Source organism: Gracilinanus agilis, chromosome 2 (genome assembly GCF_016433145.1).
Source record: "Gracilinanus agilis isolate LMUSP501 chromosome 2, AgileGrace, whole genome shotgun sequence".
Taxonomy (NCBI): Eukaryota; Metazoa; Chordata; class Mammalia; order Didelphimorphia; family Didelphidae; genus Gracilinanus; species Gracilinanus agilis.
Window position 1 is genome coordinate 61,643,974 of NC_058131.1, and position 20,779 is coordinate 61,664,752.

Sequence of the window (20,779 nt, forward strand, 5' to 3'; positions counted from 1 at the left end):
TATATATGCATGTGTATACATTTATATTTTTATTTATATAAATTAATATAAATATATTAACATGTTTGTTTATAAACAAAACATGTAAACACGTGCAAATGTGTATGCATATGTGTATATTTATATTATATATATATAAACAAAACATATACCCACCTATATATATGCATGTGTGTATACATTTATAATTTTATTTATATAAATTAATATAAATATATTTACATGTAAAACATGTACACATATATTATGTGTATAATTTATATTTTTAGTAGATTTTTATTTAAGTAAATAAAAATATACACTATATTTTAGTGTAATTTATATTATATAAATTAATATAAATATAATTAATTTGTATAATATATTTAATATAGAACTTAAACATGTAATCACACATGTACATGTGTATATGTGTATGTATTGATTTATATATAAACAAAACTTATACACTTGTATGTGCATGTGACTATACATGTGTGTATGCATGTACATGCATGGCTGTATGTGTATGTGGGCTGCATGTTTTATCTACCTTCTATCTTTCTCTCGCACGCCTTTCTTTCGATTGTTGACATCCTCGGAGATCGCCGTGTCAAAAGTCACGAGCCACGCAGTCTCATTTTTCTCACAAAACTCCAAATTACTTCCAGAATGGTGGGACCAGTTCTTGGCTCTGCCAGCAGCCTTTTCCTTCCTCCTCCCGGGAAGGAGAAGTTTTCATTTGTAATTCTCTATTCACGATGGGGGATTTCTCCTAGTTAGTGAATTCTCCATTTGGCAGGGGTCCACGGGCTCGGCCTGGGGTCTGTTTGGAAGCGGCTCTTCCTCTTCTAGAGGCCGCCTGGTTCTCTGCCTGGTTCTCTCGGGCTCGAGGCCTTGTTCCTCCTGGGCCGTCCCCTCCAGGGGAAACCCTCTGACTCGCACCCTGAGGCCTCACAGACGGGCCAGGAAGTTGGGCCAGTTTCGACAGCTCCCATTTGGTCGTTTTTGTAGGGTTTCCTAGAGGGAGATGGTCCGTCTCGCGTCTACTCCGGGCCTTTGGCCTAAAAACCCCTAAGTTAGAAGGGCCTATTTCTGGAGGGGGCGTCTGACCCCAGCCACTTCCGGTGACTCGCGGAGGTTATTTTAGGCCGGAGGAGGTTGTTCCTTCATTGCTTTTTTAGCCTCACTGCCCTTTTCAAAGTGTGGCCCATGTAGGAGGGAAGGGGGAAGGCGACAGAGTGGATTTGAGAAGGCACTAAATAATAGTATTAGCACCAACAACCACCATAATAGATATCATTTAAGAGAGTGCTCTTTCAATGGTGTCTCATTTGATCCTCACACCAACCTTGAGAAGTTATTGTTATTTTTATCCTCATTTTACAGATAAGGAAACTGAGGCAAGCAGAGGTTAAATGACTAGCCCAGGGTCACAAAGCTAGGCGTTATCTAGGGGCAGGATTTGAACTCAGATCTTCCAGCCTCCCAGTTCATCCCTTCTCCCAAGGCCCTCTTTATGGTTCCTAGAACATTAGAGGGCAAAAAAGGGCCTGCAGAACGCAGAATGTCAGAGACGGAAGATGGTGTTACAGCTGAGGCCTAGAAAAGCTGTGACAAGGAGGAGGCCCTGGCCTGGCTCCCTACCCATCATCCCTCTTCCCAAACTGCCTTTCTGGTGAGATCTTCCCTCGGACCCTCCTTCGTAGTGACTTCTTGGTCACGTTCTCCGTCTGCCTCTCCGTTGCCCTCTGGGTGACGACAGCCCTTTCTCATTCCTCGGAAGCTGGACGGATCCATGACCTACAGCCATAGGACACCCGTAGAATATCGGTCTTTACGAGAGATGAACCTTTTTCTTCAGGGACATGCTTGGGTTCATTTTAAAACTTTAAAGCATTAAAAACTTTTTCAGGGAGATGCTTGGGTTTATTTTAAAACATTAAAAGCTTCAAACATCAAAACACTTTTTCTTCAGGGAGATGGGAGATCCTGGGTTCGAATCTGACCTCAGACATGTCCTTTCTGGGTAACCCTGAGCAAGTCATTTAATTCCCCCCCATTGCCTAGCCCTTACCGTTCTTCTGCCTTAGAATCAGTACACAGTATTGATTCTAATACAGAATTTTAAAAGCAATCAAAATACATATTTCTTAAAACCAGGTTTACAAACTCCAGGTAAAACCTCTAATCTAGCAGCATCTTGTAGTCTAACCGAATAGGCATTTTGTCATCTGCTTCCGTGAATAATGTGTGGATTGTAGGACAAACCTTTTTTTAAAATAGATTTTATTTCTCTCTTTTATGTTGATGTCACCTAGATTTCCCCTTGTGTCTCTTCATTACTTCTCTCCCAGAGAGCCAACCCTTATAACAGAATTATTATTTTTTTTAAAGAAGAAAAAGAGAGGGGAGGGAGAGAACATGAATCATGTAACCATGGGGAAATATTTTTAAAATAAATAAATAAAATTAGTATTAAAAAATAAAGGAAAAGAGGGAAAAATTCAGCGACCCTAATTTTAGCAGCTACAGAAAGACGAGACGTCGCGGCAGTATTCCGTCTGCACAGGCCAGGACCCCTCCGTTGGAGCGGAGTGGCAGGAGGTCTTCTCTGACCCTGGCATCTTCATCAAGGATGCCCTCTGTGTGGATGGAGATTATTTTCATTAAAATGTTCTCTATAGATGGAGAAGTAGCTCTCTGTTATCCAGAGTATTTGGCTGCTTCTGGCTGTGATGGTCAGCCGAGAGCTCACTATGTGGCTTTACACCGAGAGTCGGACACAAGAAATGGGTGAAGTCGACAGGTGGTAAAGGCCAAAAATAGGAATGTGGGTGATAGGCACGATCGTGCTGAAATGAGCCGGGCCTTCCCTCAGCCCTCGCGGCCCCCCCAGACTCAGACCAGGCATTTGTTTGTTTCACAGTCGCCCAGCATGGGCACCCTCATGGGCGTGTACCTGCCCTGCATGCAGAACATCTTCGGGGTCATCCTGTTCCTCCGCCTAACCTGGATGGTGGGCACAGCAGGCGTCCTCCAGTCCTTCCTTATCGTCCTCATCTGCTGCTGCTGCGTGAGTACCCGATGGCCCTTTGCCTTTTCTTGCCCCCAAACCCAGACACTCTGGACCCTGGCCTGGTGGCCAGTCTGACCGGAGGAGGGGTGGGTAGGTGGGGGTGGACCCTTGGAGGGCACCTCTCAAAGGGAACAAATGGCAGAAAGGAAAGAATTTCTGATCCACAGAACTTGGCGCTTTGGTTCTGAGCCACTTTTTTTTTAAACCCTTGCCTTCTGTTTTAGAATCCATACTAAATAAATTAATTAAATTGATACTAAATTAAAATTTTTTTTAAATCAATAATAAAAATTGATGCTAAATAAATAAATAGATGATAAATCATTAAAAATTGATACTAAATAAATTAAAATTCCAAAGCAGAACAACAGTAAGGAATGGGCAATAGGAGTCAAGTGACTCGCCCAGAGTCTCCCAGCTAGGAAGTGTCTGAGATCAGACTTGAACCCAGGATTTCCCACCTCCAGGCTTGAGCCCACCTAGTGCCCCCCTGCCATCAATATCACCCCTTGCTTGATTATTGGGGTAGGAATGTTTGATTGGTTGGTTGCTTTGTTAAAGAAGAAAGAATACTTAGAAGGCAGACTTTCCCCTGTTGAACTCCTCTGCGGCAGTCAGAACGTGAGCCCGTGACTAACCTCTCTCTGACTGATGATGGAGTCTTTGGGGGTATTTAAGTAACTCATGTTATAACTTCTTGTCGTTTTAGACCCTCCTGACGGCAATCTCCATGAGCGCCATCGCCACCAATGGGGTTGTTCCAGGTATTTGTTTGGAAGGGTGGTCCTCCGTCTTCTGGGCTGCGGCCTCTCGAGCGGGTGCCCTTACGGCGGACGAGCCTGCTCGGACTCTAGGAGGAGGGGGAGTGGCCTAGCTGACCGCTAAATTCCCGTCGAGCTCTGAAGTGCTGTGAGCGCCCACATGGGAAGGGATCTTGTAGGTCATCGGAGCTAGTGAGCATTTGGCCAGTCTGCCATCTTTATTTTAGAGAGGACTGAAGCAGACACCGTGGGAGTCCAAGTGATTGGGCTAGAACGGAATAGTGATGGATTTAACGTGACAAGATCTGAGTTCAAGTCCTGCCTCCATGACCTTGGGCAAACCATGCTCCCTCTCCTGGGCATCCAATTCATTCCCTGCCAGATGAGAAGGCTGAACTTGGCGGGCCCTTCCGGGCCTACGTCCAGGGCCTTTTCTTCTGTGCCTTCATTCTTATTCTTAGTAGGGGCTCTTGCTCGGCCTTTCTGCAGCCCAGGGCCCAGGGAAGGCAGGGGCTTCGCCCAGGCCTGCTGGACGCTCGGAGCAATGCCCAAGCCCCACTTATGGAGGAGGGAGGACTCTGCGGCCTCGGCCCGGGCTCGGAGGAAGTCGGCTTGCTTTCTTGGCCGGCCGGCCTGGAGCTTACCCGCCACGCTGGGAACTCGGGAGCTTATCTCTCCGTGTAGGCCGTGCCACGGGTTGGATGCTGTTACCATGGTAGCCAGATGGCAGGGGCTAGTTATCACTCGCTCTGGGGGGGAAAGGAGTCGTTTTATCTCATTCCTGGAAGAGGCCCGTTAACGGCTCTCTCAGAGCTTCACGGGCCGGACAATAGCCTCTAGGACTCCTGTTGCCAGAGTGGCCGCAGGATCAGAGGCTGGGGCCTCTCTTTCTTTGTTTCTTTTTTTTAAAGTTTTATTTAATTGATTAAGAAAGTTTTTCCACGGTTCCATGATTCGTGTTCTTTCCCTCCCCTCCTCCCACCCCCCTCCCATAGACAGCGCCCCATTCCACTGGGTTTTCCTGGGCCTTTGTTTCTAAGGGGAGCCAGACCAGCCTGAAACCCCGGCCGGGGTCCCAGCCCCCCCACCCCCCAGGCTCCTTTCTTTGCTTCTGGGGCCTCAGAGTGAATGGAGGAGCCCAGCAGGAGTTAGCTCATAAACCCAACAGGGACAGACCCCAAAGACCCCCGATCCAAGCCCCTCGCTTACCCACGAGGGGACGGAGGCCAGAGACAGGAAGCCATAGACGGCTCTGACTTGGAATCCTGGCCGTGGCCCTTGCACGTGGCCCCTGCCGGCCGCCGCATGCCCCCCTGACAGAAGAGGAGGTGTGACGGCCGGGAAAGAGCCCAGGACACGGGTAAAAAGAGGCCGACGCCGGGCAGCGGCAGAGGAGGGGCCAGCCCGCAGGGGCAGCCCTTCCCCGTGGCGGGGCCTGTGGGAGAGGCAGCGTGGACTCAGGCGTGTCCTCTGCCCCTCCAGCGGGGGGCTCCTACTTCATGATTTCCCGCTCTCTCGGGCCCGAGTTCGGAGGAGCCGTGGGTCTCTGCTTCTACCTGGGAACCACCTTTGCCGCGGCCATGTACATCCTGGGCGCCATCGAGATCCTGCTGGTGAGTCCAGCCGCTGCCGCCCCCGGGACGGCCCCTGGGAACAGGGTGCGAGCAGGAAGCGGGCCCGGCGGGGGAAGGGTCTGTGCGCGAGCCCCGCTCTGGTCGTTGCAGACGTACATCGCGCCGCCGGCCGCCATCTTCCACCCCGCAGGGGCTCACGACACGTCCAGCGCCACCCTCAACAACATGCGCGTGTACGGGACCGTTTTCCTGACCTTCATGACCGTGGTGGTGTTTGTCGGCGTGAAGTACGTCAACAAATTCGCCTCCCTCTTCCTGGCCTGCGTCATCATCTCCATCTTGTCCATCTACGCCGGCGGCATCAAATCCATCTTTGACCCTCCCGTGTTCCCGTAAGTGGGAGGGAGCCGCGGGGGGGCCGGAGACCATCCGGCCGGGATTCGCCTCGGCCTGGGCCTCCGTCGCCGCCTCGTCCAAAGGGGGGTGCGGGGGGAGCCTTCCCTCAGCGGGCCTCGCCCTCTCCCCGCCAGAGTGTGCATGTTGGGCAACAGAACCCTGTCCCGGGACCAGTTCGACGTTTGCGCCAAGACGGCCGTGGTGGACAACGAGACGGTGGCCACCAAGCTGTGGCTCCTCTTCTGCCACACGTCCAACCTCACGTCAGAGGGCTGCGACCAGTACTTCCTTCAGAACAATGTCACGGAGATTTCGGGGATCCCCGGAGCCGCCAGCGGGATTCTGCAGGGTAGGTGTGGGGGGTGGGCTTGGGGCACCCCGGCAGGGGGGAAATCTTAGGTGTCACCCCAACGGGGACAGGAAAGGCCACGTTTCTCCTTTCAGGGAGCCGCCTCGCCAGCACTGACCTGACAGGTTCCCACAGAGCCCACGATGGGCCTCTGTTTGGGGGGGCTGGTGGCGGCCGGGTGCTGGCCTGCGAGGGCTCGCCTCCTGGGGGGGCCTTGCTGGACACTCAGGACCCTGTTAGTGCTTGTAGGGGAGCCTGTGGTATCCCTTAAGAAGGTGAAAACCTTGACCTAGCCCAGTGGTTCCCAAACTGTTTTGGCCTATCACCCTCTTTCCAGAAAAAATATTATTTAGCCCCCTGGAAATTATGAAACCATTTATTGAACTCAGAATAGAATATAATACAAAAAAAAGTGTGGCCATCACCGCTCCCCTGGATCACTGCAGCACCCACCAGGGGGCAGTAGCACCCACTTTGGGAATCACTGGCCTAGAGGTTAGCCTGGAGCCCCTTTAAAGGGTAAGCTTTGGGGCTGCTGGGTGGCTCGGTGGATGGAGGGCCAAAGCCTAGAGATGGGAGGTCCTGAGTTCAAATCTGGCCTCAGACACATCCTAGCTGGGTGACCCTGGACAAGTCACGTCACCTCCATTGCCTAGCCCTGACTGCTGTTCTGCTTCAGGACCAATACTCAGTATTGACTCTAAGACAAAGTAAGGGTTTGGGAAAAAAAAAATCTGGCCTGAAATGCTACTAGCTGTGTGACCTCAGGTTTCTGGTCTGTAAAATGGGGTCCTCGTAACATCTCCCTCCCGGGGTTGTTGCGAGGACCTGGTGAGATCCTGTTAGTCACCACGTTGCAGCCCTTCTTCCCAACCCTCCTTTTCCTCCCGAGATATCCACAGACATGTCGGGGGGCCAAGTGCCGAAATGATCACGGCTAAGACGGGGTTCATGGATGAGGCAGCCGAGAGGACATCCCAGGAATGGGGAAGAGCTCCCGGCAGCCATCTCATCCCACCCCCTGGGACAGATGAGGAAACTGAGGCCCACAGAAGAGTAGGGGCCTGGGGAGTGATTCTCTGGCAAGAGCCTTGAATTGGGGGCCTGTGACTCCCCACACTGGAGCCTCTTCCTTTGGTTGGGAGAAACAGAGATACAGAGAAGAAGGGCCGAGCCGGGAGCTGGGCTGGCTTCTGCCCGCCCAGCCCCTCACCGAGGGCTCATGCTGCTCCTTCCCCCCCAAGATAACCTGTGGAGCAGCTACCTGGAGAAGGGCGACATCCTGGAGAAGCCCGGGCTGCCCTCCGTCGACGTGCCTGGCCAGAAGGGCAGCCTCCCGCTCTACGTGTTCGCCGACATCGCCACATCCTTCACGGTGCTGGTGGGGATCTTCTTCCCCTCTGTGACAGGTGAGGCCGGTGAGCCAGGTCCTCTGGGGTGAGCTGGGAGGCCAGAGGCACCCCAAACGCCACGGGAAAAATTATTTTAGAAAATGTATTTTTTTATTATTTCATTTTCATTTTCATTTATATTTTTTAAATTTTTTAAAATTTATTTTATTTTTTATTTATCTTTATTTATTTGTTTAATTTGTTAGATATTCATTTATTTATTTATTTATTTATATTTATTTTATTTTTTAATTTTAAAAAACTCTGAAATTTCCTGAAAGGCATCATGGCTGGGTCAAACCGCTCCGGAGACCTCAAGGATGCCCAGAAATCCATCCCAGTGGGGACCATCCTGGCCATCATCACGACCTCCCTCGTGTGTATCCTTCTGAAGGTGTCCATGGCTGGGCTCTCCCAGCCCCGTCCTGGCTCCACTGCCCTTTGGCACCCCCTGCCGGCAGCCTGAGGAACGACCCCGAAACCTCATCACAGAGAGGTGGACGTGTCTGAAATGACCCCAACCACCACAAAATTCAAGCATTGCCTCCTAGAGGAGTGTCCCTGGGCCAGTCACTTAACCCCGGCTGCCTCGTCCTTACCCCTCAGAATCGGTGCTAAGACAGAAGGTGAGGGTTTTTTAAAAAAAGAAACCCATGGAGAAGCGCTAACGGGACAGTTAGGTTTTGGGAAAAGCCCAAACGGATCTATTCACACCCCAAGTCTAAAATGAAATTGGAATCCCTTTCACAATTCCCATTATGTGGAGAGATCCTAAACAGACCCAGGATAGAGATCACGCAGGACAAAACAAGCAGCTGCAGCAATGTCAGTACAAAACCTTTGGCCCGATTCCACTCGGATACATAGACAGACGCTGGCCAATGATGTGCCTGAACCGATCCCGCGGCACCTCACACCCCGTGGGATAAACACTGAGCACGTTTTTCCTCTGCCCCGCACACCGGACAGACGGGCACACAGATCCTGCCTGGTCAGCCCCTGCACACAGATACTCCTCACATCTGCCACATGCCCGCTGGTCGCTCTCTCTCCCTCGCAGGCTCCCCAACTGGCCATTCCTTGAATTTTGTTGTTGTTGGGCTTGTTTCAGACGTATCCAGCTGGTGGGTTGGAGAGCCTTCAATGGGGCATCGGTGGGTTGGAGAGCCTTTGATGGGGTGTGGGTGGGTTGGCACGCTATCGATGAGGCATGGTGATTGGAGAGCCATTGATAGGGCATGAGTGGGTTGGAGAGCCATCAATGGGGCATGGGTGGGTTGGAGAGCCATCGACCTTTTCTTTGACTGTTTTCTTCAGACTTTAGCAGCGTGGTGCTATTTGGGGCCTGCATTGAAGGGGTTGTCCTTAGAGATAAGTAAGTGATTTATGTAAAAAATGTACTTTTTTATCAATGCCTTTTGCTTTTATTCCATATTAATATTCCAGCTTGGGGAAGGGGGATTTTCCCTCTTGCCACCTCAGATCTTTTCTTTGTGACAAAGAAAAAGCAATTAATTGCATAACAAATTAAAAAGCAATAAAGCAATTCATCAGACCCACGTGGCATGGACTCATTGGCACATCTGTAATACGCTGCCCTATGAGGCCCCCATCTATGCCGCAGAGAGGGAAGTCTATTTCAGTATTTTCCAAAAACATCATTGCTTTTCTCAGTTACTCAGAGTGTAGCTTTGGGGTCCAACTTTTGCCTCCAAGACAGTATGACTGATTTCGACACCCTTGCCAGCTGCCAGCTGTCCCTTCCTCTCCAGGGACAGGCTGATAGAATGCCCGGGGTTCTCCAGAACAGCTCAGAATGCCAGGAAAGGGGAAGCTGAGAGAGGGGATGGGAGAAGTATCCAAGGGGAACAGAAGGAAGAAAGGCCCTGAGGGATGAGCCATGAGCGCCTGGGCTCCAGATGTCTCTGGCAGACCTCTGCCTAGAAGTTTCTCTGCTCTCCTCCCTTTTGCCGATCAGTGCCAAGGCTCGCCCGACCCTTGCTCCCCTCTGCCCCTGCCAGGGCTGGGAGATGTGCCAGGCAGACCTTCTGGATCCCACAGCCTGACCTCCAGGTTACATGTAACGATCTTGTTTTTGTTCGCTCTAATGGGTCATCGAAACACAGATGATTCCCAGACCAGATTGTCCAGCCTCAGGCCCTCTCCTGAGTTTCAGAACTTCTTGGACCTCTCAGGTTGGATGTCGCGGAGGCACCGCAAACTCAGCACGTCCAGAACAGCTCATTATCTTGCTTCCCAAACTTCCCAGCTTTGATGATTTTTTTTTTTACCAGAATATCTTTAGTCACAGTTGTAAGTAGCAGTTTTGAAAACATTCATTTCTCCATAAATATATGGAAACTTTTTCAAAATCATTTTTTTTACATGAGAAAAATTGTCCATTTAACCGAATGGTTCCCCCGTGCCTTTTTCCGTATTGTTTCATCTCTCTACTATAGGCTTCTTCCCTCCCACCCTGTCCTTGAACTTGATGCAATAAGTCCCTCTCTCTTTTGTTTGCAGTAAGAAATTGTGTTATCTATCATCATCTGTGTTTCTATATACAAATAATTTATCTGCTTCCAAATTGGGCTCCTAGGACAGGGCAGGGCGGCACAGGTGTCCTTGTCTCCTCATCCCCCCCTCCCCCCATCCAGTCTTTCCGGATCTTGTCGTCTTTACTGCCACAGATCACCTGGTGCACCTCCCCTTCCCGCCCCTCTACCCTAACTCAGACCCTCACATCTGTGGGATTGAGATAGCCTTCTAATTAGGGCTGGCCAGGTGGTGCAGTGGGCAGGCCTGGAGGCAAGAAGACTCATCTTCCTGAGTTCAAATCCAGCCTCAGACACTTAATAGCTGTGTTTCCTCATCTGTCAAATGAGAAAGGAATGGCAAATGAGCTGTGTGATCCTGGGCAAGTCACTTCACTCTGTTGGCCTCAGTTTCCTCAGCTGTCAAATGAGCTGGAGAAGGAAATGGCAAACCACTCTAGTGATCTTTGCCAAAAAAACTCCAAATGGGGTCACAGAGAATCAGGCTTAACTGAAAACAACTCAATAACAGCCTTCTCAATGGTTTCCCAGCCTCATGTCTCCCCACTCCAGTCCAGCCATCCTTGCATGGCTGTGATCTTAAAAAGGCCAGGGCTGACCCACCACTAGCTGCCTGTTACCTCCAGGATGACCCAGGCCCTTCTGGAAACTGCTCCAGCAGCTCCTTGAACCCAGGCCTCACGTGGGCCTAGAATGCTCCACCCCCTCGTTTCCCCATTCCCTTTTGGGCCCAGCTGCTCCTCGTGTCTTCCACATAGAGCTCGCCATTCTTGGCCTATTTGAGGGCGAGCTCCCCAGCACGTAGGCCCCTGGGGAGGGCTCTGCAGCCAGTGGTCGGGATTGCTGTGCCCTTCGGGGCCTGCTGGGGATGCTGAGGGTCCTCATCAGCCTCCTCTTTGGAGACGGGATGGGACGGGGTGGCCTGAAGAGCTCATGCCTGGGTCTTCTCTCCCGCAGGTATGGTGACGGCGTGAATAAGAACCTGGTGGTGGGCACGCTGTCCTGGCCCTCCCCGTGGGTCATCGTCATCGGCTCCTTCTTCTCCACATGCGGGGCCGGCCTCCAGAGCCTGACGGGGGCGCCGCGCCTGCTGCAGGCCATCGCCAAGGACAACATCATCCCCTTCCTACGGGTTCGTTCAGTGGGACCAAAGTCTCAGGCCAGGCCAGTGGGAGGGTTTGAGGAGGCGCCTTGCTCTCAGGGAAGCCAGGGGGGGACTCAGGATGGCCTTTGGCCAGCCTCCTTAACCTGGGGTCAATCTCAGGGAGTCCACAAGCTTGGATGGGATAAAAAAATGACTTGTTTTCACTAATTCTTCACTTGTCAGTAATCTTTTTTTCCTTCAATAATCTGAGATTGAAACTTGCCATTTCCTTCGATTATTTAAAAACATTCTTTGTGGGGATGACAGCTAAGTGGCTCAGTGGACTGAGAGCTGGGCCTAGAGAAGGGAGGTCCCGGGTTCCAATCTGGCCTCAGACACTTCCTAGCTGGGTGTCTCTGGGCAAGTCACTTAACCCCCATCTCCTAGCTCTTGCCACTTAACCCTGACCACTTCTGCCTTGGGATCTGTACACAGTATTGATTCTAAGACAGTAGGGAGGGTTTAAGAAAAAATTCTCCTGAGAAGGGACCCATAAGTCTCACCAGATTGTCAGAGGGTCCATGACACCAAAAAGATGAAGAACACCAGGCCTAGGACTTGGCTAATAACCCAGGCTCTCCAGACCCGTCCAGCTGAACCTCCCTCCTCTCCTGGGAGTCCCTGTGCTGGGGAAATATGCCCGCATCTGAGGGGCGCAGGCCATGCAGGGAGGAGGAGGAGAGCTTCTTCAGGGCTGGGGTGCTATGGAGACCCGTCTATGCAACCTTCCCATTTTCTTCCACCCAGAGTGGGGGACTGGACCCTAGATTTAAGTGTTAATGCCACCAGCCCAACTGTGGCTAGTTAAGGAAGGGAGAGGGGGGAGCCTGAGACCCCAGAGGCTGGTGGCACCTTCCCCTCCAGCTTCTCTCTGGCCTCAGGTGTTTGGTCACGGGAAGGCAAATGGGGAACCGACTTGGGCTCTTCTTCTGACGGCCTTCATCGCAGAGCTTGGGATTCTCATCGCTTCTCTGGACATGGTGGCACCCATTCTGTCCATGTAAGGCCCAGGAGGGGAGGTGGGGGATGGGGCTAACACCGAACAATGGCCACACTCTTTGCCCATCTGTCTTCTCCACTGTGTGGAGCCCCCTTTCTTCCACCTCATGAATCCTCCCCAGAACAGTCAGAGAGCCACGTGCAAGGAACGTGGAAATGGTTTCTTAGTTTCCCCAATGCCAGCTTCCAGAGTTGGACAACCATTAAAATAGAAAAGAGCAGCCAGAGATGCTGGTCCGTTTCCAAATCTCCATCCTGAGCTTTCTGTTTCGGTGTTGTTTGTAAAAGCTGGGATCTGGTGGGAGCTGGGAATGCTGGTGCCACACAGCCTCTACCAGAAAGCAGACGGGAAAGGCGGCAGTGGTTGCTAAGGCAGCCCTTGTAGACACATCTCAGATGTTGGGGTTTTTTAGAAGTCCAGATAAGGAAGTAAAACTTTTAGGCATGAGTCCCATTCTTTCCCTTTCCCTATTCACTGTCCTATCTTTGTTCCCTCTTCCTCGTCCCCTTCCCCATCGCCTTTCCCCTTTCTGCCTCCCCTTCCCCCTTTACCCCTTCCTCTTCCCCTTCTCCTTTACTCTTCCTCTTCCTTCTCCCCTGTCTCCTTTCCTCCTTCCTCCTCTCCTTTCCCCTTTACTCCTTCCTCTTCCTTCTCCCCATCTCCTTTCCCCCTTCCCCCACCCCTATCTCTTCCTCTCTCCCTCCCCTTTCCCCTCCTCTCTTCCTTTTCTTCTCTTTCTCCTCTTGCCCCCTTTCTTCCTTTTCATCTCAGTTTCTGTCCTTGGACGTTGGCTCTAGAATCAAGTGGCCAGAGAAGAGGCTGCTGAGCCTCTGGGAGTTCTTGGGGTGCAGGAAGGGGCCGTGGACTCTGAGGTTCTTCCTGTCTTCGCAGGTTTTTTCTCATGTGTTACTTGTTTGTGAACTTGGCCTGCGCAGTGCAGACGCTGCTGAGGACCCCCAACTGGCGGCCCCGATTTAAATACTATCACTGGTAAGTTGGCAACTTCATGGAAAATGAATGCTGGGGTGGCTGGGGGCCCCGCAGATAGAGAGCCGGGTGGGGAGACGCAAGGTCCTGGGTTCAGAGGTGGCCTTAGACAGTCCTGGCCGTGTGACCCTGGGCCGGTCACTTAACCCCCGTGACCCCTTACCACTCTTCTGCCTTGGAACCAGTCAGCACATATTAACTCTAGTGCAGAAGGTAAGGATTTTTTAGAAAGAAAGAAAAGAACAAAGGCTAAAAATGGGAAGCTATCGTATCCCAGACCTGCCCCTGCCCCATTCCCCGATGCTGCCTGGGCCTACCGGCCAGTCCCAGGACCCTCGACACCAGGGACCGAGGGACGAGGGACGAGGGCCTCCCGCTGCTGTCCCCTCAGCCCGGGGGTCCATAGGAGCATCGCGGGCCCATGAAGACGGCACCCAGTGAGAGAAGTGTAACAGGAGCAGAAGGTGCCCCCCTACAACCCCCCTGTCCCCGGCCTTGCGTCTCCCCATCTCCTGCAGTGCTGGGGAGGGGAAGAGCACCTGGTGATTGCCCACTGCCCGGCTGTGCTTCTTGCAGGGCCCTGTCCTTCCTGGGCATGAGCATCTGCCTGGCCTTGATGTTTATTTCCTCCTGGTACTATGCCCTGGTGGCCATGCTCATCGCGGGCATGATCTACAAGTACATCGAGTATCAGGGGTGAGTATTGGGGGAGGGGGCTTCAGCTGCAGGCAGGAAGGCCGGCTCAGGGGGCGAGAAGGCTTGGAGGCATCCGGCTGGCCCAAGGCCTAGGCCTGCGGGGACAGGACTGATGTCAGGGCCCCTCGGGGCTCGGGACCAGCCTGAGGAACCCCATTCAGAAGGGAGCGTGTCCCTTGCAAGGAGAGTGCAAAGGGCTCTCAGGTCGGATGGGAGGCGGCACGGACTGGGCCAAACTGTTGGTTATCGTCCCCGCAGTGCCGAGAAGGAATGGGGCGATGGCATCCGGGGCCTCTCCCTGAGTGCTGCCCGCTACGCACTCCTTCGCCTGGAGGAGGGGCCCCCACACACCAAGAACTGGAGGTGAGTCCCAGGCTGTCCCCCTCCTCTAGGCCTGCATCCCGGAGCCGGCCTCAGTGTCTGCCCTTCACTGGGGGACCTCGTCAGGCCAGCCAAAACAACCAAGAAGGAAGGGGACGGGCAGGGGAAGCCCCCTCACGCCCCCTCTGCCAAGGCCCCAGGGCTGTGGGCTCTCCCCAAGAGCTCTGGGCCCTGGCAGACCCATGGCTGCTGCTGCTCAGCAGGGCCTCTGCCCTCCTCCTGCGCTCACTCCCCCAGGCCTCAGCTCTTGGTGCTCCTGAAGCTGGATGAAGACCTCCACGTCAAGTACCCCCGCCTGCTCACATTCGCCTCCCAGCTCAAGGCTGGGAAAGGCCTCACCATCATTGGCTCCGTGATCCAAGGCAACTTTTTGGAAAGCTACGGGGAAGCCCAGGCAGCCGAGCAGGTACCAGCATCAGGGGAGAGGCTCTCTTTGGCACCCCCTCAGAGGGGGACTCTGAGCCCACAAAGCAGGGATGACCTGACCGGAGCGCAAAAGATGCCCAGAAGTGGGGGAGCAGCACCTCTGGCAGGCCTGGCCCCCCCATGTCGCCTGCACCAAGAGGCTAAGAGCCCAAAGATCTCAGAGATTTAGGAGTGGATTTATTTCCTCCTCCATCTCTGACTCTTTCCTTTCCCTCTGGGAGCGTCCCTAAACACGTCTAGAAGGGTCTGGGCTCTGTTCCCGGGGGGTCCGAGGGCCACACTTGGCCGGCCCCCCAATCCCCCAGAAAGTGCCTACACTGGGCTCAGTGCTGGAGGTTCAAAGAAAGGCAGAGGCCTGGTCCTTGCCTCCAGAACCTTCTGTTCTAAGGACATGTACAAGAGACGGGCACGAGGAGCTCTCCAAGTTCCAAGAGCCAAGGAGAAGGCAGTGGGTGGGCTCTGGGTGACACCTCAGGCCCCCGAGGAGGGCTCACTCGCTGTTTCCAGTGTGTGGGTAAACTCAGGAAGACTCCCCCAGCTGTCCTTGCCCTGTGTGACCGCAGACTCTTGTTTTCAGACAATTAAGAACATGATTGAGATTGAAAAGGTGAAAGGTTTCTGCCAAGTGGTGGTGACCAGTAAGGTGCGGGAAGGCCTGGCCCACCTCATCCAGTCCTGCGGCCTGGGGGGCATGAAACACAACTCCGTGGTGCTGGGGTGGCCCTATGGCTGGAGGCAGAGTGAAGACCCTCGGGCCTGGAAGACCTTCATTGGTAGGTGTCCGCTCGCCTCCGCTCTCCTCAATCGGGGGCCCCCCAGCGAGGGATCCCCGGACCCTTCCCTCACTAATTAGCAGCTGTTAGGATGGCGCTCAGTGGCTTTGGGCTTCCTGCAGGGCTAGGATTTAGAAGGTCCCAGGCAGGCCTCGTGCCTAGCCCTTCCCTCCAGATAGACATCTTAGGTGTTAACTGGCCTCAGGACAATAGAGGACGGTCAGGAGTCACCAGCAAGCGGGAGAAGGCCCAGATGGGTGAGGGAAGGCTCTAAGGACGGGTTTTGCCCACCCTGCTCTCCTGTGTCAGGCTGTGCCAGCGGCCTAAGAAGCCGGGCCTCTGGCCAAAGGTCTGCCAGGCTGTGCGGCTGGCCAGAAAGGCTGGGGGCGGGGGGGCTGCCGAGGAAGCCCGGGGGCATCGAATCACCCGGTATGGTACGTCTTTGTCTCGTAGACACCGTGCGCTGCACCACGGCCGCCCACCTGGCGCTGCTGGTGCCCAAGAATGTTTCCTTCTACCCCAGCAACCACGAGCGCTACAACGAGGGCAACATCGATGTCTGGTGGATTGTCCACGACGGCGGCATGCTCATGTTGCTGCCCTTCCTCCTGAGGCAGCACAAGGTGCCCAGCCCCGCGGGACGGAGAGATGGGGGGGTGGAGGGGCCAGACCCCCCGGGTCTCCCTGGCCCCTCACCTCCCCCTCGGGCCCCCCAGGTCTGGCGGAAGTGCCGCATGAGGATCTTCACCGTGGCCCAGATGGACGACAACAGCATCCAGATGAAGAAGGACCTGGCCACCTTCCTGTACCACCTACGCATCGAGGCCGAGGTGGAAGTCGTGGAGATGGTAAGGGCCACCCAGCCACAGCCATCCCCCCGGGGCCCTGGGGCCGGACCCTCTCCCTCTACCCCCCCAGGGCTGCTGCCCATCCACTCCCTCACTGTCCCCCCAGCACAACAGCGACATCTCGGCCTACACCTACGAGCGCACGCTGATGATGGAGCAGAGGTCCCAGATGCTGAAGCAGATGAGGCTGACCAAGACTGAGAGGGAGAGGGAGGTAGGGAGCCTCTGGAGGTGGCCAACGGGGCAGGGCTCCCAGGAGAGGGAGGGTGACCCTGGGCTCTTCTCCTCCTCTTCCAGACGGGGTGCCAGTCCTGGGGTCCGAGTCCTTTAAAATGGGGATGATGTGAGGACGAAGGTCACAAGCCTTCGTAGTGCAGTGGTGGGAGTTGTTGTGAGGCACCAAGCGCTCTCCAGGCAAGGCTCTGGCCTCCAGAACCCACCCTGTTCTCCCACCGCCCCAGCCTCCATCCTCGCCAGACCAGTGTAGATCCCTGTGGGCTGGCAGCCGGAGCCTGTCCTCTCCTTCCTCATCCCGTCCCACCTCCACCCCTCAGGCCCAGCTGGTCAAGGATCGGCACTCCATCATCCGGCTGGAGAGTCTGTACTCAGATGAGGAGGACGAGGGGGAAGCCAGGCCCGAGAAGGTCCAGATGACCTGGACCAGGGACAAGCATGAAGCTGAGAAGCGGAACCGGGGCAACACCCTCGAGAACTTCCGCGAGCTGATCAGCATCAAACCGTGAGTGGCGAGTGCCAGGGTGCCCACAGTGGGCAGAGACTGTGTCTGTGTCTGTGTCTGTCTGTCTCCTCCCTCTCCTCCCCTCCCTGAGCCCCGACTTGGCAGCAGAGGCCAAAAGTCTCCCATCCAACCATCAGGACTGATTTCGCTCTCCTGTCTCTGGGCTGGGCTTTCCTGGTGGCTGAGAACCCGCATCTGGCCAGGCGTAGGGCTGCCTCCAGCCGCCCAGGGCTGCCTAGAAGGGGGAGGCCTGGGGGAGGGGCCCCTGGAAGGAGCCACCTCTGCCTCAGTGGGTTGTCCTGGCCGTCCGGAGAGACCTGATGTGGGGCAGGAAGCGGTCCACAGTGGGGGGATGTTTGGGGAAGGCGTCCGGAGGAGAGCTCTGAGCATGTGCGAGTGCAGGAGGGTCAGCGGCTCCGCACATTCCCTCCTCTCATTTAAAGCCCAGCCTTTGTAGAACTGGGGAGGGGAAGGCCATGACCGCAGGGCATGTCTGACAAGACCCCCAGGAGGTCCTGGGGGTCCGGGGCTGGTGCTTGTGCAGGAAGCCGTGTGGGAGAGCGTGCAGAGAGGCCGGGGATCCTGGTCCGGGTCTGCCTCCTGAGGGTAGCCGGGCAGGGTTGCTGGAAGGAAGAGAGTTAGACTGGAGAAAAGAGGCTGCCTGGGGCCAGCCCCTCTCTGGGAGGATTTGAAGGGGGTCAGATGTGGAGGCACCATTTGGGTCCCCAAGTGGATACTGCAAAGAGGCGACCTTCCCGCACACAGTTAAGAAGTTCTGGGAAGGGCAGGGAGAGAAGGAAAGGCTGAGCCGCTCCCACCAGCCTGGGCCCTCAGGGGCCTCCCCGAGCCTGTGATGGGGGCCAGGGCTGACCCTGGGCCTCTCCACAGAGACCAGTCTAACGTCCGGAGGATGCACACGGCTGTCAAGCTGAATGAAGTCATTGTCAATCGCTCCCACGACGCCCGGCTGGTCCTCCTGAACATGCCCGGACCGCCCAAAAACACAGATGGAGACGAGAACTGTATCCTTTGGGGAGGAGGCGGAGGATAGACAGGCTGGCAGGAGGCTGCTCGGGGCTCCCCTCAGAGCCAGTGGGGGGCCTTTTTAAACCCTTTCTTAAACCCTTCCCTTCCATCACTACCATGTGTTGGTTCCGAGGTAGAAGAGGTGAGCAGCAGTAAGGGCAGGGCAATGAGGGTTAAGAGACTTGTCCGGGGCCTCAGAGCTAGGAAGGGTCTGCTGAGGTCGGTCACATTAGAACCCAGGACCTCCGGTCTGGAGGCCTGGTTATCCACTGAGCCACCTGGCCACCCCCAGGGGTGACTGTCTATGAGGACACTGACCGTGCGTGGCTGGTGATGGAGCTTTGCCCAGTGAGCCACCGCCTGACAGTAAATCTAGTGAGGGGGTCTTCCACAGCTTTCTCTTTGGCTCAAGGCCACATATTTAGCAGCCCCGAGTTCATAATAAAAAATCCCATTTACTTCTGTCCATGTCCAAAGCCCTTTCCTCACAATCTCCTGGGGAGGGAGGTGGTGCCAGTATTATCTCCCCATTTTACAGAGGAAGAAACTGAGGCTCCTAGACAGGAATGGTTGCCTCTGGTCACGGGACACCAGCCCAGGTCATGTGACTATGCGACAGGCTTTTTCTGTCCCCCCCCCCCCCCATTGCAGGCCCCCAGAAGCCTGGGTCTCTTTGAACTGTTGAGGTGATTAGGGCCACCCTAGGAGTGAACCCCGGGGCAGGCAGGAGGGGAGGAGAGGGAAGGGAAGAATGGCCAGGATGGCGGGGCCCCTGCCTCACATATCTCCGCTACGGCCCTTGACTCCCCGCTCAGACATGGAATTCCTCGAAGTGTTGACAGAAGGCCTGGAACGGGTGCTGCTGGTCCGGGGTGGGGGCCGGGAGGTCATCACCATCTACTCCTGAGCCGGCCCGCTGGGCCTCTCGGAATCAGCGATGGACCGCCCCGCCTCCTCTCATGCCCCGCCCCTCACGCTGTCCCGTCCCATTCCCCCCCCCCTGGGGCTGAGGGTGGGAGCTGGGGCGCCCCGGCCCCTCCCACGCTACTCGCCTCCGGCTTCGCCTTCCACTCACAGCATCCGGCTTTGAGACTAAACTCCTTGTAGACGAGGGCTCGGTGCAGTATGTTAGCGAGGGGCCTGGGGAAGGCCGCTCCCGGGCCCTGCCCCTTTCCTTCCTAATCCCCCAGACCCACGGGGCAGCAGGGAGAGTGAAGCGGAGGCCGTGGAGACGGGCCGTGAGGCCTGCCGGCCAGACACGGGAATCAGTGATGCTGAGAGAGATGAAGATTATGTTTGCAGGAGGCCGCGGCCTGCTGGGGACCGAGCCCTATTTATTTGTGTATTTATTGGTCAGGAAGGTTGCCAGGGAGCAAGAGGGAAAGACTTGCGTTTGGGGGGGAGGGGAGGGGGAGGCAACTTCCCCCCTACGGGCACGTCCCTGGCCGCGCCAGAGAAGCCCCCGGTCGGACACACCCCTCTTTCTCCTCCTCGCCCCGGAAACCGAAGCGGATGTCGTTTGGAGTTTGGGCTGTTTGTTTGGTTGTTTTCCCAATAAAACATTGTTTACTGACTTCCACTCCCCCTTTCCGGACCTGGTTTTGTGCTTTTCTTTTGCGGAGGGAGGGACCGAGCCGGAATCCACTTCGAGACCGCCTGGCTTCTGAAGAGTCCTGAGGCCCGGGAGCCCACCCTCCCTCTCCGGCCTTTGTCTGGTCTGGCCCCCGGCCTGGTATCCGGGAGGAGGTGGGACTGTTCCAGCTCCCCTTCCTGGCCCTCCGCAGCTCCTCCCTATTTATCTGGGGAGATTCTTCCTGTGGGGACCAGCTCTAGAAGATCTTGGCAGTCCCCTAATACGGCCCCTCTATTTTATAGAGAAGTGAATTGTCCAGGGGGGCTACAGGTTATAAGAACACTGGAATCTGAACTCAGGACCTCTGCCCCCAAATATCCTGCAGCCTCTCTTCACCTCCCTCCTCTGACGCAATCCTTGCCTTTAAGAACCTCTTGAGGAAGGTGAAACAGCCACTTGGGGAATGGCTAAACCAAATGTAATGCAGTGTTCTTGTACCGTTTGAAACAATAAACGTAGCTGCCAGCTACGGGGCTCAGGACTGAGAGGGAGGAAAGGCCCTGGAAACAATTCTGAGCAAGTCACTTAACCCCACTGCCTGGCCCTTAAGACTGTGCAACTGATACACAGTATTGATTCTAAGATGGAAGGGAAAGAGTTTGACAAAATAATAAATGTGAAGGCACTGGGGAGGGAGATGAGTTTGTATAACAGGAAAACTTGTGGAAATTTGTTATAACTTGTAATTAATTTTCAAAATATGAAAAATAAATGAAGTATTGATGGAAAAAGCAAAAGAAAATAAATGTGAAGGTTACCCAGAAGCACTGGAAGCCGCAATAACCAATGTGGAGTGAAGGAAGTAGATCCCAGAACATAGTTAGCTATAATAATTGCTAGTATTTATATAGTATTTTAAGGGCAGCAAAGAACTCTACAAATAGATTCCCATTTGATCCTCACAACGACCTGGGGCAGTAGGTACTACTATTGCCTTTTTTTTTTTTTTCTTTTAAAGGAGGTGGGATAGATTAAGAGCCAGGCCCCCAGATGCTTCCTAGCTGTGTGACGCTGGGCAAGTCACTTAACCCCCATTGCCTAG

General features: G+C 54.3%; 1 protein-coding gene across 2 annotated transcripts in view; it reads left to right on the forward strand.

Moving 5' to 3' along the window:
* The window catches only part of SLC12A4 (solute carrier family 12 member 4), a 53,912-nt gene extending 34,229 nt beyond the window's left edge, over positions 1-19,683 (forward strand). The window contains exons 4-24 of one of the 2 annotated variants that reach the window (XM_044663210.1): positions 2,909-3,055; positions 3,768-3,822; positions 5,302-5,432; positions 5,544-5,785; positions 5,924-6,138; positions 7,383-7,547; positions 7,811-7,909; positions 8,847-8,904; positions 11,042-11,216; positions 12,110-12,228; positions 13,120-13,218; positions 13,792-13,911; positions 14,170-14,274; positions 14,530-14,698; positions 15,296-15,491; positions 15,945-16,114; positions 16,208-16,339; positions 16,446-16,553; positions 16,894-17,078; positions 17,967-18,100; positions 18,920-19,683. In XM_044663210.1, the coding sequence (XP_044519145.1) occupies positions 2,909-3,055; positions 3,768-3,822; positions 5,302-5,432; positions 5,544-5,785; positions 5,924-6,138; positions 7,383-7,547; positions 7,811-7,909; positions 8,847-8,904; positions 11,042-11,216; positions 12,110-12,228; positions 13,120-13,218; positions 13,792-13,911; positions 14,170-14,274; positions 14,530-14,698; positions 15,296-15,491; positions 15,945-16,114; positions 16,208-16,339; positions 16,446-16,553; positions 16,894-17,078; positions 17,967-18,100; positions 18,920-19,011 (2,916 nt within the window). In that variant the 3' untranslated portion in view covers positions 19,012-19,683. The remainder of the gene's footprint in view (positions 1-2,908; positions 3,056-3,767; positions 3,823-5,301; positions 5,433-5,543; positions 5,786-5,923; positions 6,139-7,382; positions 7,548-7,810; positions 7,910-8,846; positions 8,905-11,041; positions 11,217-12,109; positions 12,229-13,119; positions 13,219-13,791; positions 13,912-14,169; positions 14,275-14,529; positions 14,699-15,295; positions 15,492-15,944; positions 16,115-16,207; positions 16,340-16,445; positions 16,554-16,893; positions 17,079-17,966; positions 18,101-18,919) is intronic. The other variant, XM_044663211.1, reaches the window with a different exon arrangement.
* Positions 19,684-20,779: the final 1,096 nt, after the last annotated feature.